General features: G+C 37.3%; 1 protein-coding gene across 1 annotated transcript; it reads right to left on the bottom strand.

Moving 5' to 3' along the window:
• Positions 1-447: 447 nt before the first annotated feature.
• LOC126584741 (uncharacterized) lies at positions 448-3,313 on the bottom strand. The gene is made up of 5 exons (XM_050249069.1): positions 2,795-3,313; positions 2,509-2,559; positions 1,806-1,939; positions 1,251-1,351; positions 448-1,161 (listed from the first exon to the last, which is right to left on the bottom strand). Exons 1-5 carry the CDS (start codon positions 3,170-3,172, stop codon positions 983-985), a joined length of 843 nt encoding a protein of 280 aa, XP_050105026.1. The 5' UTR covers positions 3,173-3,313; the 3' UTR covers positions 448-982.
• Positions 3,314-25,138: the final 21,825 nt, after the last annotated feature.

Below are 25,138 nucleotides of genomic sequence, written 5' to 3'. Positions count from 1 at the left end.
AAAAGGGGGGAAAGAAGAAAAAAATGAATCATTAGATTGATCTTATGGTGTATATTAATTAGTAGGAAAAATAATTATGAACATTTTACATATAAAAGAATGATAAAAGATTATACATAACACTTGCCATGTGATGAGTTTTGAGTAGAGTTTAGTGTCACTCACTAAAATCCAATGACAAACCAAACCTCACACAAGCTTTTCTCGTTATATTTTGGGGTTAAATAATTGCACACGTGTCGAAATATAAAAGGTTGGCACAAATCTGGTACAAAGGCTTGGTACAGAAGATTTGAAGACATGCTAAAGTTACCCAAATTTAGGATATAATCTTGGGATGATTTCATAGAGATGTGACAATCACAAAAGGTGTTTCATACTAGTTCCTTGATGCGAGACTGATTCGGTTCTATCAAAGCTACGAAAATCTAACCAAATGCCTCAAAATTTCAAAGTTTAAATTCTTATAATTCCATTTCGGTTCCCAATCATCCTTATAGTTCTAACTTCAACAACAAAAAATGTCAAGCTTAACTAAAAGGTTCACGTTTATCTAAATGAAAGACCCCATCAACGTTTAACGGCCAACCTTACTAGTTTGAAAAGATAATACAGGGATCTTACATTTGAAAATATGAGCTTTAGAAACTTCTTCCTCACTCCTTTGACACTTGACAGCTTTAATACCTTGTACAACCGCTGCAACGGGAGCTCAGGATCTTCTTCAGAGACCATGGTATCTTCACTACTGACCTCCTTATTTCGGGGCATTTCAATTACAATAATTAAGGTTGGTCCATATTCTCTACAAGTGTACAACAGGCACAGTATTTCAGTATAAGCTATTCTCCCGAACGTTGGTATATATTGTTCATCTCCACCACTGTTTTGAGACAATTGGCTTCGGGTTTGAACTAGTGGAGTACCAAGTATTATATGCACAAAGTTCATGAAAATAGAGTTCTGATCCAAGTGCAAAAACTCAAATTTCCAACCTATCAATTCCAGCGTCCTCCTCATTCTCAGAGTCGTCCCTTCGAGAAATTATATTGATCAAGTTCCTAGTGGCTTGACCGACAACATGAGAGGTCTTCTTTGCTGCTCCAACAACAGCAGGTTGCAAAGAGATGATGGGAAGGTTCGCCCTCTCCTGTATCATTGCTGTATCATAAAATATTGATAACAATAGTTCAGAAGTCGCTGAAAAGCCTATATTAAGAAGATAAGCAGAAAGACGAATTCTAACATACACATGGTCTGCTGATGTGCAAGTGTACCAATCTGCCGAATCCCAGCTTCTGCTGCTTGAACGGCTTGAGTGGACTTGGTCACCCCATCAGCTATCTCTTGACTGCATGGAAATGGAATGGAAAACAAAGTATGACATACATCATCCAATTTAAAATTTTGAAGAAAAATGTGATGTGAGCATATATAAAACACACAAAAATTGAATTTCAAAGCCTGGACGGCTGGACAGATATCATGGATGACCAAATGCTTTGTTAAGTAATTCCTCCTATCAAACCTGGTTTAGTGTATTTCTGGAATTAAACACCAGCGTATAACTCATAATTTTCCCAGGGAAAAAGAAAACCACCTTAGACTGAATTTGTGCCCCTTAAAAACCCCACTGCTTAAGCAGATGGGTATACATGCATGGACTCGTTTTGGGGTTAGAAACTAGCAGTTAACGGGTAGCTCATGGAAAAGAGATGAGGTTAACTATGAAGTGAGACTACAAAGCAACCATGTATGACATAAAAAATGAATCAGGGACTCGGGAATAATGATTTAGTTATCACCTTAGATCATTCAGTTCCAGCGTAAGATCACTTATTTCCATGCCTGAAAGCCTAACGGCAGCCATAGTACTAGGGAGTTCTTCACGAGCTGTATCCGCCAGCTTTGAAAGAGATATTGCAGCTTTCCCCATTGCCTACAGAACATACCAGAAACAGCTAAATTGGAACCAAAATTTGGACAAGACCTCCAATATCCAGTTTAAACAAAGAAAAGGGCACCTAATTCTGCAAGCTTGTATTGGAAAAGAATATATTTATCAAGAATTATAGTTCTGATTTTCTTTTGCAACCAAGACAAGGACTTCAAAAGGCCAAGACGATAAAGCAATGAAAGAAGTTATTACACATTCCACGGCATGCAAGCAGTAGACAATCGATCTTTCGACCATCCAAATAGCATTTCAACAGCACTCAAACTCTTCAAACTAACCAATTACAATTGTCTAAGGAATGGGAGGAGACAACCACTAGCAAAAGCATCAAAGACCCGATAACTAGTAGAAACATATACATAATAAACAGAATATGATTTGGGGTTCAGGGTTTTTGCGAAAAATGAAGATTCCACAGCAAATTCAGAACTCCGTAAGTTTTAAATGATTATCTAAGCATTAACGATTGCTCTTTCCCTTGAACTGATATATTAATTTGAGCAACCTTTAAGCTGAAAAAAGACATTAAATTCGAAGAAAAGAAAACTTACACATAGCGTCGGGACAGCTGCAATCACAAGGCTCGTAAATGCCACAGAAGTCTGCACAATGAAATCAAATCATGCACTCGTATCATCAGTGTATGAGCAAAATAAACTAGAGCTTTCACATTTCCCATTTCTGTCAAGGAAGTTTACAATTTGGTCCCAATTTCCACAACGAATTTACAAATCAATCCCAATTTCCACAACAAAATTACAAATTGATCCCAATCATCCACAACAGATTCACAAATTGAATTACACAAACGCAAAGTAGAGTAATTGAGGCTCATACCGTGCACGCAATGAAGGCCAAGAGAAAGAAAGCCTGGTCGCTCAAGCTCAATCTGGCCACCGACGGACTCGGAACGCTAGGGTTTCCGACCTCCACAGTCCACTGACTTTCGGACGTGTCGTTTAGAGCTTGAATAAAAGCTTCATTGCTGGGCACCGGTGCAGCCGATTCGGACCGGGACGACGTCGCTTTAGCGGAATTGGGGGCGCAGAGCGTTATTAAGCGGGAGGGCTTGGAAGTGGAGCGGAGAGAAAGGGAGCTGAATTTGCAGGGGCGGAGGAGAGCGATCGGAGAAGAAGAAGAAGATGATGAAGTGAGATTGTTAGGGTTGAAGGAAAAAATTGGGGCCGAGTGAATTGAGAAATGAACAGATTTCATTTTTTTGTTTGCCACCAAAAATTTGGGAGCCAACTCCAAAGCTTTCACAGTTTAGCTGACCGCCATTTCTGATAAATCACACAGGGCAAGAAGCAGCATCGAAAAACACAAATGAACCACTCGTGTGAACTTTGTTTTTGGGAAACCACACGTGTAAGCACCAAAGACGAAGTTGTGTCTGTTTGTAGTTTTTTAAGCCTCCGCATATTATTTTTTTGACGGTTAGATTTGATTCAACACTTCTTGATTATTCAGTTTAAGTTAGATAAAAAATTCAATGTTTAAATATGTGTCGACACTGATGGAGCTCAATTAATTTCCTTCTACTTAAATTCGATGCTCGCTCGTTATTCTCTTCAAAATCCTACTTAATTATTGAAAATTATATGTCGACATTAAGTAACTTTAAGCATTTAAGAAAATTAATTATTATTTTTCGGTAAAACACTTCTACTTGTAAGCGAATTGTTGTCGGAATTGTTAGCCATAAACACTGAAACATTCAAAAGCACTCTATGCATTCACAATACTTGGGGGATAAAAAAAATTCTTAGGTTCTCCGAAGTATTTGGTGTTCTGAAAATTTTAACCATTAAATCTTAATTTTTATATTTTTATACAAATATTTTACGATTAAAATACCTAAAATTCCAAGTAATCCAAGAAAGCCCCATCGAGGGATTGACCACAAAGTCGTTTGTCTTAATTATTGGAAGGTATGGGAAAATTGCCAATTGGTCCTTGTGCAGTCGAGTAGCTACTCGAGTTCTGTTTATCGTCTTCTTCAGCTCGTCTCGATGCATTACAGGTTACCCGACTTGTCTGTTATATATCTTGCAATTTTCTTTTGGCCCATCTTTTTTCGTTTAAAGAAAAATAAATAAAATTTTGAAAAACATCTCATGAATAATTCAAGGAAAATGATTTACACACGTCTTTTTTTACACATTTTTCATACTATGTTTACTTGTGTCTCTCGATTGTCTTTTGATTTGTTCAAAACCAAAGTTAGAAATAAATGGTTGTGTAAACAAAAGAAAATGAGTGATGAAATCACTTTATTTATGATATGATATGAGATTGTAATGAATCAATCATCATGCTTAATTTCTTACAGCCTAATTCGTGTTTTTCTTCTGAATTTGTCACCCTCCATACTTTGGAACCGTCATGATTTTTTTCACACACGATATTCGTCCGTAAACTAATCTATCAAGGAGAGCACATTCGCTATAGCAAATGTGGCTCATGAATCACATTCATGGTCTTGTTTATGAATGATAGCCCAGCTACGAGAGATTTTACTATACAACCCAGTATATATATCCCGCTGTTAATATCTTTCGGTAGGAAACTAAAATACTAGAATGATGATCTCGTCAATCGTTTAGTGATCAGAAGAAAATGTCCTACTCGATACACACAAAATTGCCTCCGAACTCGATAAACGCATAGCCAATCTTTCTCTACTTTTCCTTATTAAATTCAAACTAGATTACGGGAACTAAATAATTAAGTTCTAGACTATCGTTGTTGTGATGTTATCTTAAATTAATGTCCTTCACCAGGCCAATTTGCTTTTACCTCTTTCCAGGAGTTCACTTTTTGTAAGTCTAAGCTTTTGTGACCATTAGCTTGCAAGTATATAATAAAGTACATACTACAAATGTGATTTCCTGAATCCATTCCTGTAATTGGTTATCCACTATCATAAGTGAATGCAAATCATCCAGAATACGTTCAAATTCGGACATGGAGGAGGAGAGAGTGTTAGCAAAGAGAAGCATTGTCCTAATGAAAAAGGCAATGATCTTCTTTATCACCCCTCGCGCTGCCATGTCAGCATCTTTGGCTAATAATCTTATGATATGTGGTTTAACTTTTGGGTGCACGCAAGTCTCTTTCTTACTTTGATTTCTACCATACATCTTTGTTTTGTTTTTTTTTAACATACAATATTATCTACACTAAAGGGGAGGGGGATAGGCTTAGTCTCACAATGGGCTAGCATAATGTGGTTCAAATTCGCCTTTGGCGAGAATCAAACCTAAGACCCCTCACTTACAAGTGAAGAGGAATACCACTATATCGTAGTACAATACACACCAGATATTCCCTCACTAGATTTGATTTGGTCTTCACTAAGGTTAACTTAACAGAAGGATTAATGGTCTTCACTAAGGTTAACTTAACAGAAGGATTTATGTCACAATAATTTGTAATTGGTTATAGCCTATTTTATCTGACTAAGGGGAAAGGGCCGGCGGCAAGGAGAGAGAGAGAGAGAGAGAGAGAGAGAGAGAGAGAGAGAGAGAGAGAGAGAGAGAGAGAGAGAGAGAGAGAGAGAGAGAGAGAGAGAGACGGGAGAGATGTGTTTGTAGAATGTAGGGGAATGTGTGTGTGTTAAGGGACATGTTATTCCCCTACGTAGTGCCTTTATTGATAGTAATAAGAGGGATAAGAAATCCTTCATCCCCAAGGAATACAAGTCCATATAGATAAGAATAACTAGAATAAAATCCAATCTAGGATTTACACAATCATACTTTAATATGAAGTTTACAACACTCCCCCTTAAGTATGTAAATACTCAAGGTAGATTTAGCATCATGTAGAAGTTGAGGAAGTCGACTTGTCAGCACTGATTCTGGGAACAACGTTGTTCTCAATAAGGTAGGAGCCTGCATAAAGAACTAAGTCTCACTAAAAAACACTAAGGCTATGGCAAAAACCCAAGTAGGGAAAAAATCCATAGTCTAAAGAAAAATGCATGAGTAATGCAAAGTCAAATGAAATGTCTATGGGATATCATCAGGGATATGATCAACCCAAGGTGGGTGCCTCGTTAAAACCTAGTTAGGTAGCAAAAACCCAGTGGGAAAAATGCTCATAATCGTAGGGAAAGAGATTACATTAAGATTAAGCAAGTATACTTTAGGATACTCCCCTTGAGTTTGACTCAATTCCAAAGAGAACTAGCAATATACAACTCAGACAGTTTATGCATACCAATTCCTTGAACAAGCTTTTGAAACGTTGTCTTTGGTAGTGATTTGGTGAAAAGGTTGGCTAGATTGTCTTGTGAACGGATTTGCGTGACTTCAATCTTCTGATGCTCTTGTTGTTGATGTGAGAAGAAGAACTTCAGCGCAATGTGCTTGATGTCGTCTCCTTTGATGTAACCCTTCTTGAGCTATACGATGCATGCTGTGTTGTCTTCATAGATCGTCGTCAGGACATCCATAACAGGGTAAAGAACGCAGAAGCTTCGAATATGGCCCACAACCGCTTTCAACCAAAAGCATTCTCGAGTTGCTTTATGTAAGGCGAGAATTTCAGCATGGTTAGAATAAGTGGGAACTAAGGTATGTTTAGTTGACCTCTAAGAGATTGCAGTGCCTTCAACGGTAAAGACATAACCCGTTTGAGAATGTGCCTTGTGCAGATTAGATAAGTATCATGCGTCATCATAACTAACAAGGCGAGACTCGACTTGAGAAGCATGGGGTGCGGCAACACTAGAGGATCCGTAGGGATAGAACAAGCCCAAATCTGTAGTACCCTTAAGTTAGTGGAATATGTCTTTAACACCAGTCCAGTGTCTGTGTGTTGGTGCATTACTGTATTTTGCCAAAAGATTAACAGCGAAAGAGATGTCGAGTCTAAAGCATTGAGCTAAGTACAATAAAATGCATATCGCACTTAGATAAGGAACTTTAGGCACCAAAATCTCTTCACCATCTTCCTTCGGAAAGAAGAGATCTTGTTTTGTATCTAGTGATCGAAAGACCATAAAAGTACTCGAAGGCTTTGCTTTATCCTCGTTAAAGCAGCGCAACACCTTTTGGGTGTAGTTCATTTGATGTATAAAGATTACATCCGAACAATCCTCTATCTCGAGATCAAGACAATATCGAGTTTTTCCTAGATCTTTCATCTCAAATTTTGACTTCAAGTGCATGGCAGTTCTCGCGAGTTTTTCAGGTGCATGGCAGTTCTCGCGAGCTCTTCGGGAGTTCGATAAGGTTCATGTCGTCGACATATACTGCAACTATCGTAAAATTGGAATGTGACTTCTTAATGAACACACAAGAAGATAGTTCATTGTTCACATATCCATGACTAGTCAAATACTCACTTAGATGGTTATGCCATATTCTTCCGGATTGCTTTAAACCATAGAGTGAACGCTTTAGCCGAATTGAGAGCATATTGTGGGGTTTGGAAATATTTGATCCAATCAATGTAAGTTATTCGGGAACTTTCATATGAATTTTAGTATCAAGATCTCGAGATACGTAGTTACTACGTCCATCAACTACATACTCGGTTTTTTGGAAACTACCAAATTGATAAGGTAGCAAAAAGTAATCACATCCATAAAGGGTGAATAAGTTTCATCATAGTCAATCCTGGGCCGTTGTGAGAAGCCTTGCGCAACAAGACGAGCTTTGTAACGCATAATTTCGTTCTTCTCATTATGCTTCCGAACGAAAACCCACTTGTAGCCAACGGGCTTCACATATGGAGGAGTAGGAGCTACAGGTTCAAACACCTTACGTTTCGCAAGCAAATCAAGTTTGACTTAGAGTGCTTGTTTCCAGTTTGACCAATCGGTTCTACGTCGACATTCATCAACGGAACAAAGTCCAATGTCATCGCTTAACATGATCTCAGTAGTTACTACATATGTTAATGCATCGTCGACGATCATCTCATTTCTACACCACACATCATCTAAGCTAGCATAATCAACTGAAATCTCACGATTCTCAAGAGGTGGATTTGTCTATTTAAGGATGCTTCAGTAATCTATAATTTCCTCATAAGTTCGATAGAATGAGTAAGCGACAGTCAGATTCACAGTAGGCTTTTTAGGTGCTTGTGCCATGAGTTTCCTATTCCGGGGGTGTGAATCCTTTGAACCAAAAGCCCTGCCACGCTTTTGTGTAGCGGCAAATGATTGGCTAGCCGCTAATGTACATGGATCATCAAAATTGGCGTCTCGGGCCTCTAGGAAGGAAGTTCGTCTTACATTTGGTACATTCATCTTTGCAAGCATATTTGCAGCTGAAATATGTGATCTTGTCACTCGTGCTAGATCAGAGAAAGCATCTGGCATGCTCTGAGCTATGCTCTAGAGATCAAATATATGTTGCACTTCAATTTCAGACTGAGCGGTGCATGGATCTAAATGAGACAAAGTGAGAGTTGTTGACGATAATTCGCGTTGTTCTTTAGGAATGTTGTTATTCTTATCTCCCCCTAACGACGGGAAGACTATCTCATAGAAGTGACAATCCACGAAACGAACGGTAAACAGATCGCCTATCAAAGGTTATAAGTAACAAATAATTGAAAGAGAATCATATCCGACATAGATTCCCATCCTTCGCTGAGGCCCCATTTTTATACGTAAAAACGGTGAAATTGGCACATAGACTACACAACCAAAAACACGCAGATACGATATGTCCGGTTCGTATCCGACAACCAATATAAATGTGCTATATGGTTGGGTCGCAACAGGCCTCAAGCGGACCAACATGGCTGCGTCCAATATTGCATAGACCTAAGCAACGATTGGAGCTTGGTACGTATGATCAACGATCGAGTAATCATTTGTACGTGCTTAATGAATGCCTCTGCCAGGCTATTCTGGGTGTGAACATGAGGTATTAGATGTTTAACTTTAACCTCAATCAACATGCAATAGTCATCAAAATGTTTAGATGTGAATTCTCCAGCATTATCTAATCGAATAGATTTGATCGGATAATCAGAGTGGTGAGCTCTGAGCTTGATAACCTAAGCCAACAGTTTGGAGAATGCAACATTCCTTATGGACAACAAGCACACTTATGACCAAAGTGTGGAAGTGTCAACCAAAATCATAAAATATCTAAATGGTCTGCATGAAGGGTGAATCGGTCCACAAATGTCCCCCCAAATCCTTTGTAGAAAAAATGGGAAGATTCGAACGAATCTTGTTATAAGAAGGCTTAGGAATAAGTTTTCCCATAGAGTATGTTTGACATGCAATTCTTTGAATCGAACATAAACTTCGGGTTAGTGGATGCTTGTGTGATGATTTAAGGATACGACGCATCGCTATTTGTCCAGGGTGTCTCAAACGATTATGCCAAAGTGTAATTTCATGCGTGGTCCTAGAAGTAGGGCTTGCCACATAGTGGCTTTCAATGGGGCGTATGGTTGTAGTATATAGACCACTTGAAGTACATTCCATCTTCTCTAGAATACGCTTCTGGCTATATTCGTAGGAAGTTATGCACATAAATTCAACTCCATTTTCTATGTGGGTTTCAGCGTGGTAATTATTATCTCTAATGTTCTTAAAACTCAACAACGTTCTTCCGGAACGAGGAGAATAAAGTGCCTCATCAATGGTCAAAATTGTACCATTGGACAACATTATACGTTCCTTATCGTATCATTTGATCATGTTGGATGGGCCTGAGAGGGTTGTCAGAGGTGCATTCTTAGGTTTGAAGTCAGTGAAATAGATGCGTTCACACAAAAAGGTGTGCGTGGTTGCACTATCTGCCAGACAACTAACTTCCCCACTAGTCATACCAAGAATGAAAAATTAATTTCAATCGGTCACACGCATAAAAGTTCTTCAAACAAATATCCATTCAAAATAATTTTAAGTATTCAAGGAAGGAATTTAATTAAAACTTCATATCCAAAAAGAAAATCACTAACAAATAATCCAAACATAAAGGAAACTTGTTCAAAATTAACCAAAAAAACAAATAGGGGGTTCGGCCACTACTGTAGAATTTGGCCCCATTGTCTTATTTTAACTAAAAAATAGTTTATATATAAGATTCTAATCTTGTATAGGTGTGGTATCCTCTTGAAAATCAAAAACCTTCACCTTGGTACTTTTCGGTTCATCCACTTTTATAAAATTTGATTTAAACTTCTTACGACGAGAATGATATTCAGCTACAACCTTATGGGGAGCTCGGCAAACATGGGACCAATGGTCATTTGAACCACAACAATAGCATATATCCACATCAATGGTTTTAGGTGCTTTGCCCTTATTCTTAAAGTTGAGGGCCTTGAGAGCAATGTTAGGGCGCTTATGGGCTTTGTTTCTTCCCTTAGATGGGCATTGGTTCTGTTGACCTTGACGGGGTGGTTTCTGGCCACCCCTACCACGCTTTTTTTATCGTTTTGGGCGTTGGTTTATGTTGTAGTGTGCTTCAAGCACAGCAGTCGCCCCAGTAGGTTGAGCTTGATGATTTTTCATCAACAACTGACTCTGCTTTTCAGCGATAACTAAAACAAAGATCAAATCCGAGAACTTAGTGAACTTCTTAGCTCTATATTGTTGCTGCAGGACAATATTGGTAGCAGAGAAGGTCAAATAGGTCTTCTCCAGGAGATATTCTTCAATCAAAATTTCATTACAAAACTTGAGAAGTGATCGGATTCGACAAACTTCAGAATTATATTCATTCACAGACTTAAATTCTTGGAAGCGTAAATGTTCCCAGTCATGTCTTGCTTTATGCAAGAAGATGCCCTTTGGGTGATCAAAACGATCAGCCAAAGCGACCCATAATGCTCGTGGATCCTCCTCAGCAAGATACTCAGTTTGTAGTGAGGTGTAACTTCACATTTTAAACCCACTTAAGGTAGTTCCTTCCAAAGATCTCCAAAGCGGTGAAGTTGAGTTTGTTCAAATTTGACATGGTCTTATCACAAAATAAAGGACAAGATGTGATTAGCGTAATGAAGAAAGAAAAATCAATCCATTCACATATGAGTAGAACTTTCAAGTTCTAATACACATGTATTGGTTTAAATTCGCATGAAAAAGCTTTGGGTTTTCATGGGTGATGTTTTTAAGGAAAACTTTAGGTTTTCAAACAAGGCACGTTTATAGAAACTTCAGGTTTCAAAATAATTATGAACTTGTTTGGGTTTGGGCTGAGTTTAGAATTGTTCTTAGCCCAGAGGCCTTGCTTAGGAGTCGCTGGGGGTCATCCGGCTCGTGGGCCGCATAGTCAAGGCCGGTGGTGTCCCATTAGGAATCCATGGGATGTGGGTGAGTCCTATTATGAGATGGATGGATAGGGTAGTTGAATCCTGATACAAGAAGAAGTTTCAACAGGATAAAGATGTGAAGTTTGGGATTGAATACGGCCTGATAAGGGGTTAAGTTCAAAATCCTAATAGGAGTAGAACTGGCCGAGATAAGGTTGGATTGGGGGAAGGAGTCCAAATCCAAGTATGGTTTTGATTCGATCAGAAGTAGGCTAGCTACTATAAATAGAGAGAGGAGTGCATCATTCAAAGCCCTTCCAATTCAACACACAAACTACCATGTGCAAACCCTCGCTCTACGCGAAACCTCTCAATAACCTTGAGATTTTTAGTTTCTTTTTCGCCAACACACCTTCAGTTTGGATAAACAGCACTGTGAAGGCAACCGACGAACATCTTCAATTTGGATAAATAGCACTGTCGCCGTAGAATCAGCCGATCGCGAAACACCTTTAGTGTGGATAAACAGCACTGCATCGAGGCCGACTAGTTATCTATCCAAGTCTCGGTCGAGAAAGATTTTTGAATCCTTATTGGCGGAGGTCATCTCATTAACCTTCTCGGCGAAGTGAGGTGTTACAGTTTACTAGAGCTCGGCACATCGAACGCCGAGTTGTTTTATGATTGGATATTCACAAGTAGGCTTTAGAGTTCGGCATTCTAACGGTCGAATCTCGTTTACCGTCAAGACATATATCTGTTTTGAGTATCTATGTCCTTATACTCTGGTGTAGATTCGGCGTGCTTATACTCTTACGAATATAATCACCGTGACCGAATCTGGCGTTGATGTTTTGTGAACTTCGCAGAACTAACAACCTTGTCTTTAGGCTCTAGAACCTGAAGGCCGAGACATATTCCTTCCTTGGCCGTAGTCGCAAGATCAAGAAGTCAGCATCGTGCTCAATACAACATTAACTCATTTTACTCACCGGCCGAGCTCGGTCGTCGAGTTGGCACGCCCTGCACACAACCGAAAGACGTAGTTAGCTCATTAGTTACTCGGCTTGCACGCCACGTAGGTTTGGTAGTTTTTAGGGTCAACAGAACTTCAGGTTCATATGTTCCTACAGACAAAGGTAAATATATATACAGAAATATGCAACAAGAAAATATGCAAATAGACATTCAGGTCTATAATTATAATTGAATTAATTATTTAGACTTCGGGCCAAATTAAAAGAGTGAATGAAAAAATATAAAACCCAAATTGTCTGAAAATAATAAACAATTGAAGCTTGGGGCCCAAAAAATAGGCCAAAGCCCACATGTGGGCTGAGCAAATTGGAGTTGTGCGGCCTAGGTCCAAGAATGGGCTGGGATGGGCTCGGGGGATCAGGCCCAAATAACATAGTGGGTTGTAAAGGAGTTAGGCCCAAAACAGTAGCCCAGACTTGGAGCTGATCGCGTGTGACACGACACGGGGGAATACGGATACGCCTGATAACAAAACCAGAGAATCGAAATGAAAAACTAAGACTATAGAAATGTAAGAGAGAAGAGAAGAGAAAGATGAAACTTAGAGAGAGAGAGAAAGAAGAATCTGATCTTGTATTTTTCACACACAAATGAATTACAATTTGTCTTTTTTATATCTCAAGTTAGTTGGCTACAATGCTAACTAACTCTCAACATCTAATAACCAACAGATTCTAATAACCCTAACAGACTCTGCTGATATGGCTACACTGATATGGCAGTGCTGACATGTCATTTTAACATCCCCCCTCAATCTCAGCAGGGATTTCCAAGCTTGAGATTGTAACAATGTTGAACAAATGCAGGACTGTAAAGGCCTTTTGTTAAAATATCAGCAGTTTGCTCATCTGTAGGTATATATCTCACTTCTAAATCACATTTTTGAACCCTCTCTCGAACAAAGTGATAATACGTATCTAAATGTTTGATTTTAGAATGAAAGACGGGATTGGCACTTAAAGCTATAGCTGATATGTTATCACAGTGAATCACTGGAGGTGTGAAAAAACGAACACCTATATCTTTTAAAATATTTCGCACCCAAGCAAGATGTCCAGTCTGAATTTTTCAGTGGAAGAAGATGGCACCAAGAATCGTCTGGGCAATTGATACCATGATAACAAAACCAGATAATCGAAATGAAAAACTACGACTACATAAATGTAAGAGAGAGAGAGAGAGAGAGAGAGAGAAGAATCTAATCTTGTATTTTTCACACACAAATGAATTACAATTTGTCCTTTTTATATCTCAAGTTAGTCGGCTACAGTGCTAACTAACTCTCAACATCTAACAACCAACAGATTCTAACAACCTTAACAGACTCTGCTGATATGGCAGTGTTGACAGATCATTCTAACAATGCCAACGGAGCTGGGATCAAGTGCGGCATACAAATGCACATACACCATTAGGGGTGGGTGTGGTGTGGTTTCGAGTGAAACTGCAACCGAAACCGAAACTTTTTGCGGTGCGATTCGGTGCGTTTTGAAGCCAAAACAGAAATGAAACCAAACCATTTGGTTCGGTTCGGTGCGGTTCAAACGATTTCGGTTCGATTTTTGAGAAAAAAATGTACAATTTAAAATATACACATATTTGTTTTTAATGCACCACCAGCACCCTGCAACTGCAATATGCTTCTCTCATTCTCTCTCTCTTCCTTCCTTAAATATTGATCCCTGACATCCTCAATTTTCTTCTCATTGCTTTCACTACACCATATGCCCTCAATTGCACCATCATCATTTTCAATATATATATTTTCCTCAACAGTTAGTCCTCTTCAACTTCGTTGTTTTCTTAATTTGCTAAATAATTCTATATATAGTTGATACAGCATGCAGGAAAAATATAGTGTTTTGCGTATATATAATTACCTTATTGAAATAGTTACTGTGATGTTGGCCCGGTTTCACTCAGAGAAGAAGACTGCTTACTGCTTACTACTGCATCTGCATGTACGTAGGAATGTACGTTGTGGTTGGTCTCCTGAATCTGATTGAGCTGCGCCAATATCGTTATGAATAAGGATAAGAACTTTCTGATGCACTGGGTTGACTTTGAGAAGCAACGGGCTCTTGTTTTTTTGGAGAAGATGTTCTTCTTCCAAATAGAGGCAATGGACTCCCTTCTCTGCCAAAGCAATTTTCACTCTCATGACATAAGGACTTGTCCAGAATCCCACAAGTGCAGCAAAAACATTAACAACAATGCAGCAAAAACATTCAATATATGGTGTGGTTTCGGTTTCGGTTTCGGTGCGGTTTTGAAAACCCAAAACCGAAACCAAATTGTTTTCTTTACTGTGGTTCGATTTAGAAACCACAACCGTTTCAAAACCGCAAAACCAAACCGTTCGGTGCGGTCCGATTCAATTCGATTCGTGTTTCGGTTCCAAATGCCCATCCTTAGACACCATAGCCCTATGGGCTAGTGTTAGGCCAAGTCCAAGAATTGGGCCACATCATGCGAGCCCGTTTAAAAAAAAAAAAAAAAAGATTTGGGCTTTCGGTTTCAGCCAAAAACACCCCAGTCGAAGCTGGGTGCAATCATCTGGGATGAAGGCCAATGTCGCCGCTGCAGGTGGTCGTGTTTTGGAAGATGGTTCTAGGTGAAGGGCCATGAGCAAATTCCTAGGGATTGAGGGAGTACCTCGACATTGGGGGGGAAAGAAAAGAGAAACCCATGAAATTCAAACTAGAATTTCACCCAAATTTGATGGAATTCTTTTGGAATTTCAATGATATTAGTTAAAAAATCATGACACCATGTCGGATTTTGCCAAAAAATTGCATGGCAAGGCTGTTGTCTTGTTGTAGGCAAGTTGGGTTTTCTGGGTTGGATGCCATACGCATCGGGTTTCAAGGAGCTTGATGCTTTGTGTTTGCTCGGGGTCACGGGTTTGAAGAACCCATATGGCATTTTCAATTTTTTTTTTCAGATTATAAAATTCAATTATATGCATATACAATTTAATAATTTAATGCATGTACATATATTGATGCAATTCATGGCAAATATCAAATTCACATAATTAAACAATTATGAAACGTAAAGTTGGGTCATGCATTATGGTGAATGTTCATGCTATCAAGGTTGCAAAAATATTGAGATAAAAACCGTTGTTTTAGAAGAACCTGATTGCGTAATGATATGAATGAACTGGTTTGATGCAGAAAAACTTCTCGTCAGATTCCTAAGCGCAACGGTGAGAGCGTGCTGATAACGTGTTGTAGCCTATTTTATCTGACTAAGGGGAAGGGGCCAGCTGCAAGGAGAGAGAGAGGAGAGATGTGTTTGCATAAATGTGTGTGTGTTAAGGGATATGTTATTCTCCTACGTAGTGCCTTTATTTATAGTAATAAGAGGGATACAAGTCCATATAGAAAAAAATTACTATTATCAAATCCAATTTAGGATTTACACAATCACACTTTAATAGGAAGTTTACAGCATAACTATGATTGTATATTTTGCAATTTTTCAACTATAGGGAGGTACCATTGAAATATCAAATCTGAAGGGTGTAAAGTGTACCTTTCCATAATTTTAAGCGATGTATAGTCGAATTAGACTGGCCAGGAAACCACACATTTAGCCAAAGTTTGTTAACTTTCCTTGGGTATTTGGCCAAAATTTGTCAATTTAGTCAGACCCGACAAATATGTAAATTATAGTAGTATTTTTGGACAGAGAAAAAAAAAACTTATTGTAACAGAGTCTCTAACAGAGATTGGGTTCTATCATTGGATGCGAGACCCATATAGTGTTAGTAAAGTGCGGCCAAAATAGTGGGAGGAGGGACGGGCAGGGGATTTCTAGGTGTAATGGTACTTAATTTTATAGGGGAGGTTAGTTGTTTTGCACACAATTATTGCTGAAATACTAATCTCGTTTAATCTTTCTCATTGAACTTAAATAAAAATACAAAATGCAAAAGTTTGTCCTAAATTCCAAATAGCCTTTGTGTAAAAGGTTAAAAAACTCATTCAAAGGTTGAAGATTAGTCAGCCACTGTGTGTCGACAGAATCCTTATCTAGTTTTTCCATAAGCTTCAAATTTGATGGAGATCGAATTAAGTAAAGGGAAATTTTATTTAAACTCATTTAACCTCTTTTTACACCCAATTTAAATTTTAAATAATAATTTTCTATTTTACCCTATTACATAATTACTATTAAGTACAAAATGAAATTAATAATAAAACTCAAATTTATCAATAAACCCAAAGACTATAATTAAACCATACGATCACTCTTTGTTTATTCTACATTCATTCTAGCTAAAACCTTAATAGCTCCCATAGAGAAAAATAAGTTTTTTTATTGATCGATGGTGATTTTGAAGTTTTGAATCCTCAAACCAAAGTATGACTCAATTTATGAATTTTTTGACATATTGAAGATGACGATGCACCCAAATATCACAGTAGTATCTCACTAAGAAATTCTTGTTCCCTATCTGGGTTTGTGTTAAATATTCCATGGTTTGGAGCAAGTAAATGTTAAAAAAAACATTACCAGCAAATTGGCAGAGGAGGAACAAAACGTCCATATGATGGCATCAATGCTTGAGGATCAGCTCCAGTTCCAATCAGTACATATCTGATTTCCTTGTGCAATGCAACAGAATGAATCTGCATTACAGATCTTATGAAAGCTTAATTTTTGTTCTTTTAATAACGCAAGCATTACGGAAATTGCACCCTCAACCCTGACGGTCTTGCAATTCACAAACAAGCCTAGTACAAGCAAATCATTACAACACATTGATACTTTACCCAACCATTGCCCCAAAAACCAAGGCTGGCTAGCTATTTGCAGAGGAAAGTTATTAGCTTCGCAGAGCAGAGCATAACAGGGACAAAGATTGACAATCACTGATGTTCAATGGGTGTAAAAATAAATCCACATATTGAATTGGAGTTATAGGGGTATATTAGGTATTAAATTTGAGTTTAAAGAGATATTAATAGTTTAGTTAAAAATCAAATGAGTGCAAATAGTAAGTTGGGTGTAGAAATAGGTTAGATGAGTTTAAATAAATTTTCCCTTAAATAAAAGGGAGTCCGAGGCAAGATGAAGTGTATAATAAATATAAATTAGGAAAATTAAGGACAAATAAGACAAGTTTAGTAAAATAAATTTGAGCACTGGACCAGTCTGGTATTGAAACTAATTAGTGAAAGCCGCTGTAAACTAACTTTGTATGTAGCGCGCAAGATGACTTTTTTGTCCCTTACCAAACCCTCAAATCCGTGCTATATAAGAAGGCTCTGGGATGTGTACAAAACCATGTATGTGCGTGATAGAGTACTGTTGAGAGAGAGTTGTAGCTACAAGGCCACTGGAAAACTGAAGAGAAAGCATGGCGGGGAGAAAATCTTTTATTCTTGCTTTGTTGTTAATTATTTTTGTAACTTCTCGTAAGTCTCACCCTGTATATATCGCTAATATAATAAGCACGTCTGATTATAAGTGGCTAGAAACTTTACCAACCACATTCATCACGTGCCCTTGATATCAGTGACTATTAGTGTTTTTTTGTTTTTTGTAATGCGCACGGTTAATATTCTTAATCTGCTAGATAATTATCTCAATACCTAGCAAAGTAAGAACTCAATTTATTAAGTATTCTAATAACATCTATATAAAATTTTCATATGTGCAGAAGAGACAGTGAAGCATAGTGAAGCTAAGACTTGTTGGTGGTGGAACGGGTACTTTTGCCTCCATCGTGGAAAATGCGCAGACTCATGCCATAAGGCTGGTGGTATTGACCACCGATGCATAATGTTACAGTGCATCTGCTGGAGGCCTTGTCCTCGTCCTGCCGCTCGTCCCTAAACTAACGCTCATCACTCAAACTACATGCAAGAACCCATGCCACTATAAATTTTATGAAAAAAAAATTGTGCTAGCAGTGTTCATATACGTTACATATCATTAAAATAAGTTGCATGACATTTTCATATTACGAGCTAATACAATTTTATACTATTTTTTAATTATTACTGTTGAAGCAACCAATTGGAAACTTTGCTGTTACGAGGGTAACGTTATATCATTCCATGGTTATCTAATTTGTGAATACTATGAAGCATTGAAAGTTCGAATTGAGACAATCATCCTATGATCTGTAACAGCAATGCAAGCCAAATGGCCTCAGTTTGGCAACAAATACAACACATTTTTATGTAGTTTCGTCAGTCCCAACTCAACCTCCTTGAACATACATTACACTGGTCTATTTGTTCCTAAGTTAATAGGAGACTTTCCCCCTCCAAACTCATTTTTTCTAGCCTCTAGCCCATCATATAATATTTATCCGAATAAAACCCAATGATTAGGATCCAACTAAGCAACTTACCAAATTAAGTTTGTGTGTCTGTTTTTATAATTTTTGGATCCCTAATATACCCCCATCTAAGCAAGTATGGAAAGTTCTTGTAATTTTGTTTTAATTGATCACGTGCATTGAATTTGGTGAGGTCTTGTAGCCATGAAATATGGTTCTAGATGGAGGAATTAATTTGGAAATTTTTTTAGTTTTGACAATAAATTTCAATTTGAATATACCTAATTTAGTGTTTATTTTCAACAATATCTATTGCTTAATTTTATGAAAATAATTCACCTACTATGAAAATTAATTTTATGAAAACAATATCTATTGTTTAATTTTATACCTACAGTATAATTACAAGAAAATAGTTTACCTACTATGAAAATTATTTTTTTCAAAACAATATCTATTGTTTAATTTTATGAAAATAATTTACCTATTGTATAATTACTGAAAATTAATGTGCCTACTTTTTAAATTTGTAACAAAATTAATTTACCTACTTCTTTTTATGGTATTAGTATACATAAATGTAGAATATATGTCCGTATATATTTGATCTAATTAGGTTTTGGATTGGAGGAGTTCACACAAAATTAAAAATATATTAAACAAATTAAATGTCTAAAAGAAACATATAAGAGATTTGGTGGCATGATTTTGTAAATAAACACAAATTCATGGACATCTTTTATCCAACATGACATCATATTTAAAATTTGGGTTTTATTTAGAAGTTATAATATATGTGGGTTTTTGTCTAGAGTTTAAGAATTGCAAGGATTTAAATCTAAAGAACCCTTTTAAATATTATATCTTTGTTTAAATATATAAAAATCAAGATCTAATGGTTAAAGCACTCGAATTATATCTAACCCAATAACTCGGGTCGAGCAATTGTTTTGTTCTTACGTACAACCGTCTCGAGTGAGCAACCACGGATACACATGAGTTAGCGTTTTTGTGTACAAGTTTGGGACGTAGGGCGGTGAGTTGGCTACTTAGAATTGCTTCTAAAGAGTTTCCTCTTAAGTCTCTGCCTTCACCTTGGTGAACCGGGTATTTGGCAGAGATTTGTGAGTGAGGAGGAATTTCCACGGAGAAATTTAGGCTATGGCTGCTGTGAGGATGCTCATAACCCCTCTCCCTATGACCTCTATTTATAATGGTCTAGTTAGGGTTAGGGTGGATGCTTGGGGGCTAAGCCAAGCCCCATAAATTTGCAAATATGATTATACAGTCCCTATTGAAGAAACCATGTAATCTAAATGATGCCACTACCCTTTCTGAAATTGGGAATGAAACTTCAAGAAAAAGTCCTGTCAGATACACTCAAAATTGACCCCTCCTTGAAAGCCATCATGCACCTTGATCTTCTATTCATATAGTCATAATACTTTGCACCCAATAAACAATCTTTATCAATGGCCATTTTGGTGTGATTTGTCAACTTCTACTTATACCCATTTAGGCACCTGTCCAAACCCAATATATATAATAAATTCAAGAGTGAGGATTCAATAGTTTCACTTTACTTGGCCATGAAAAGAGGCCAAAGCAAAGGCAAAGCTAAAGTAAAGAAGAGGGACAGAGAGATGTGAGGTATAGAGGTGTGAGAACAAGGCCGTGGGGGAAATTCGCAGCCGAAATACACGATTCGACGAGGCAGGGAGGTTGGTTGTGGCTTGGCACCTTCAACACTGCTGAAGAAGCTGCAAGGGCTTATGATAGAGCTGCTTTTTCCATGAGGGGTCCTCTTGCAATTCTCAATTGTCCAAGTGAATATGGTTTGAAAGATGCAGGTCACTCTGCTGTTACTACTTCCTCGTCATCTTCTTCGTCTTCATCTTCTTTTTCATCGTCTTTGAGAATCCATAATGCGACCAGGACAGAATTCGGAAGAGAAATCTTCGAGTTTGAGTGTTTAGATGATAGTGTTTTAGAGGACCTTCTTGATTTTGAGAATAATAGCAAAAGTAAGTGAAGAAAAACAAATTAAGTAGCATTCTTTCTTATTCTGGTTCTGTAATTTTAAGCTTCCAAATTGTTCCACACTATTAACTTTTCAGTGCCATTTGGACAAGTATTATGAATGTTTCTTGTTATTGCGATGTGCTTTCAGTTGATCCATAAACAATGCCAAATGCAGCCCCTGTGTTTCTTTGTTCCGCCGGCGGTGTGGGATTTGAGCCGTTTAGATGAATGATGTAATAAAACACTGGTGTCGACCAGTGGCGGATCCAGGAATCTTACCCCAAGGGGTCGCAGTGTAAAAGTTCAATAAGGATAGCGCGCGTAGCGCGAAATTTTTTTTTAACAGAAACGGCATGCATATCGTCATTTCATTGGGATAGCGCGACTAGCTACTCCAAAATCCTTGTTCAAAGGTCCTGAACGTACAAAAAAAATATCTAAGAAGTCTAAAATTTAGAAACACATTAAGCATATATGCCATATAACTTAAGATATTTTGAATAATTATATCTAATTTTTCAAAAATAAAAATAAAAATAAAAATCTCATGTAATGAATTGGATGGTTTCATAATAAAAAAACTAGAAAGCAATGCCAGACATCCCCAAACTACGTACATTGCTATCATCAAAGAAATCCCCTAACCAAACACACGTGGCTTAACGCGCTTAACGTGCTGTCAAGTTATATGGGTGGCTTACATTTGTAAATGTCTGGCATTGCTTTGATGATAGCAATGCAAACACCTCCAACGGTCAGAAAAGCATTGCAAACACCTTCCATCACTCACATTAGCAAGAGACTCACAAACAGAGACCATATTTTATTCTTTTTTATTCTTTGCTTTTCCCCATCTTGAATATAAAAATTTAAACCTGGGTATTGACAGCCCATTTTTCCTTTTTGAAAACGTCAACTTAATGCTAGCTATCCAAATGTGATTGGACAAAATTATAAAATAAATTTTATGGGAAAGTTTGAGATGGTCACGTGAGAAGGAAAGGATGAGAGAGAAACTCATCTTCTTCCTCCTTTCGTCGCAAGAACAGAACCTGAAAAACTTAGAAATTCCAGAACACTGCACTCGTTTTGCCCAGGTTGCTTTTAAAAAAAAACAGGCGCGCAGCGCCTTCTCCTTCGTCTTCGTTTTGCCCAGCCGCCGAGGAGCCTTTCGTCGAACAGTTGGTGTGCAGCCAAGGGGTCGCACCAGTCAGCTCCAAGGGGTCGTTCCACCATCTCCAAGGGGTCTCTAAGGTAGTTTCCATGGCTTCCAAGGGGTCGTGTGACCCCATTGACCCCACTGTGGATCCGCCTCTGGTGTCGACTGCTCCCATGTGAGTACTATGAAGATGGCATGCGTTGTCAATCTACTAAACCAACTATTATAATGCTTTATTTTTTGTCTTAATCCAACAATTTTTTTTTTTTAAACTATACAACGTTGTTTTACACTAATAGGTAGAGTTTATTAGGCAAAGCTGCACAATGGAACACAAGCCCGTTTGGTTATTTGCTTCTTTTTACCAAAAACTACTTCACTTTAAAGTAAAGCAGTAAAAAAATATTTGATAAAAATAAAATATCTTGCTTAATTTAAAAGCAATGACCTTCAGACAGCAACTTTTAAAAACAGCTTGTAGGTTGCTTATAGAGCTACTTTAATAAAAAGCAAACTTGAGCTTTTAACGAATATTTTTAATTCCTATAATATACTCATTAATTTTTGAAATGACATATTTATCCTTGTAGCACATGTTATCCTTAGAGAACACAGTGACCACCACTACCATTACCACCACCTCCTTTACAACCATCACCACAACCATACCAGCCACCATTACCAACACAACTGCCACAATCATTGTTGCCGCCACCGCTACCACCACCACCACCACCACCACTAGCACAACCATTTTCCTCGCAATTGTTGTCGTTATCATCACCCACACTATCATGCATGTCCAGTTTTAGTAGTATATACAATTATATCATTTTTACATTAAAACTTACCAAACACTTTTACACTTCTTTTCATACTCACAATACTTTCAAAAATACAATTTATCAAACAATCAACTATTTTAATTTGCAGCTGATTATTCTTAAAGCACAACAAAAGTAGGGGTGAGTTCAAAAAACCGAAAACCAAACCGAACCAAAGCCGAAAAAAATCGAACCGAAACTACAAAACCGAACCGAACTGAATATGGCTGGTTCGGTTTCGATTTTTGAGGTCCGAAAATGAAACCGGACCGAACCGAACCGAAAAAAAATCATATATAAATACTAAAAACATGTTGGCGTCATGGTTTGAACCCTTTCCCTGCAGGTTGGGGTTAATTGCTGCAAGCCAACTTGATTGTAGGCCTTGAGTTGTTATAATTGCACTAGTAAGTTATTTATAGGTTTCTTAAATTTAATGCTTTATAAAATTTCTTAACTTTACAAACCTAGCCGTCTCACTCCCATCCCATTTCCCATTTCCCATTTCAGATCTCAAACACTCACACTCTCTTTCCCCTCTGCTGTTTCCTATCTGCCTTTGCTTCCTCAGTGTCTCTCTCTCTCTCTCTCTCTCTCTCCTTCCTCTCTTCCTCCAAATCACTCTCTCTCCGGTCTCCAGTAGTCTCCTGTCCTCCTCCTCTTCTTCCAAACCATGATCTTCCCTTCTTCCAAACCATGATTTCCCTTGCCCCTTTCGAATCGAAACCCCCTCCAAATTGGAAGATTCTAATCCTGGTTTTCTAATCTCTCACAGGTAATTTTCGAATCGAAACAAATATGATTTATAATTTTATATTGTGATTTACTGAATTAATAGACTATATGATTAATCAATGATTTCTCTTTTGTTCATATATGTATCAGCAGCTCCTAGTTTGTTTCCCACTGTTTTTTTAGAAACCTTTGAAAATACAACCCTGGTTAATAATTGGTTTTGTAAATTCCATGAAACCAACAAATATTAGATTTGTATTTATAAATTATTATGTGCACAGCTAATGTCCACATAAAATGAGTTTTTCTTTTAATTATTTTGTTGGGATTTTGCATATTATAATCTTCCAATTTGGTAGCAAATGCATAGGTGTTGCCATGGCTGACGAGTGATGAGATGTTTAGGACTAAAAACAAACCCCCAAGGTAAAAATCTCCCTGGCTAGCTGCTATTTAGTTCTATTGGGTTTATTTTAATAGAAAAATCAAAGAATTAACACATGCATGTGTTTTTTTTTCTTTGCGAGAACTCTTGGATCCACAACAAGAAAGACGCACAGACACCCAATAATGTCAGATCCATGGCCGATCGTCCCAGTTCGTATTCATTTTATGTAGAAGTTTCTACATCTTCAGTGCTCAATCAATTGTTGCAGATTTGTTCCAGATTAAAAAAAAATTAATGGAAAAAACCGAACCGAAAAAAACCAAAACGAAAAAAAACCGAAAAAATTGAACCGAACCGAACCAAACCAAAATTTCAATTCGGTTTCTGTTTTGGCTAAAAACCGAACTGTTTCAAACCGAACCTAGCCCTAAACAGAAGTAGATTTTTAAAAAAAGCACAACAATCACAAACTAGTCGTCACAAGCAGAAGTCAAACCTAAAACAGTGACTAAACTATATTTGAAGATTTAATGTCATAAATATTATTAATCAAAAGTCGGGACTTTTTTCCTAATTTAGAAATTAAAATAGTAGAGTCACTTAGTACTAAGGTCTACCCATATTTCTTTTATTTGTAAGTGAGATATCTTAAACTAAAATATATTAAATGGCGAATTTGATAATTTATTTCTCACATGTTAGTGTAAATATATCGTTGTATAAAAAATAAAAAAATAAATGGAAATTAAGGAGGCCACGATTTTATACCACATTTGTGTATCATTTGATGTGACAAGTGATGTGTACATATCACGTCAATTAATGAATTTATCTCATTGAATATTGATGATATTCATCATTTGCCACATGTGATAGTACACCAATATGGTATATGTGGTATCTCTAGCATTACCCTAATAAAAAAGCATATGGAGGTTTTTATGTCAGGACTTAGAACATCTTTATCATACTTAATATTCACGAGTAATGTTACGGTTACCATATTTTATGTACCACATTTATATCACATCTCTAACAGAGATTTTGATAAAAAATATATATATATATATATATATATATAATAAAAAATAATAAAAAAAAAACTAATAACTATAAGATTTCAGTTAAAGAAGATTGGTGGCTAGGGACCACATTCAAAGTCTCCCTAATAATAAAGTAATTGTTTTTTTTTTTTTTTTGAAATAGAATGCAATATTTCATTCATCGGAAAAAGGCATTACGAATACATATAGATTATGAAGAACTCGATCCCAAAAGGTTCTTTGCAAACTAGATATAAAAAGGGCTGTGATATCCATATACCCCATTTTACTTTTCACACACCCTTCTAATTTTCGGCCGTCGGATCAGATGAATTGAACAATATCAACAGACAAAAATTAACAAGGGGTGTGTGAAAAGTAATTTGAGGTGTGTAGATAGCACACCCCTATAAAAAATTACAATAAAACATCAC

Source organism: Malus sylvestris, chromosome 10, assembly GCF_916048215.2.
Source record: "Malus sylvestris chromosome 10, drMalSylv7.2, whole genome shotgun sequence".
Lineage (NCBI taxonomy): Eukaryota > Viridiplantae > Streptophyta > Magnoliopsida > Rosales > Rosaceae > Malus > Malus sylvestris.
This window is presented reverse-complemented; position numbering and strand designations above follow the sequence as displayed.

Bases quoted from the DNA above. Each gene is read 5' to 3' on its own strand.
- LOC126584741 (XM_050249069.1), bottom strand. From the start codon at position 3,172: ATGAAATCTGTTCATTTCTCAATTCACTCGGCCCCAATTTTTTCCTTC. The intron at 2,560-2,794 runs GTATGAGCCTCA...TTCATTGTGCAG, and splicing joins TGGCCTTCATTGCGTGCACG to ACTTCTGTGGCATTTACGAG. The intron at 1,352-1,805 runs GTGATAACTAAA...ATTTCCATGCAG, and splicing joins CTGGAACTGAATGATCTAAG to TCAAGAGATAGCTGATGGGG.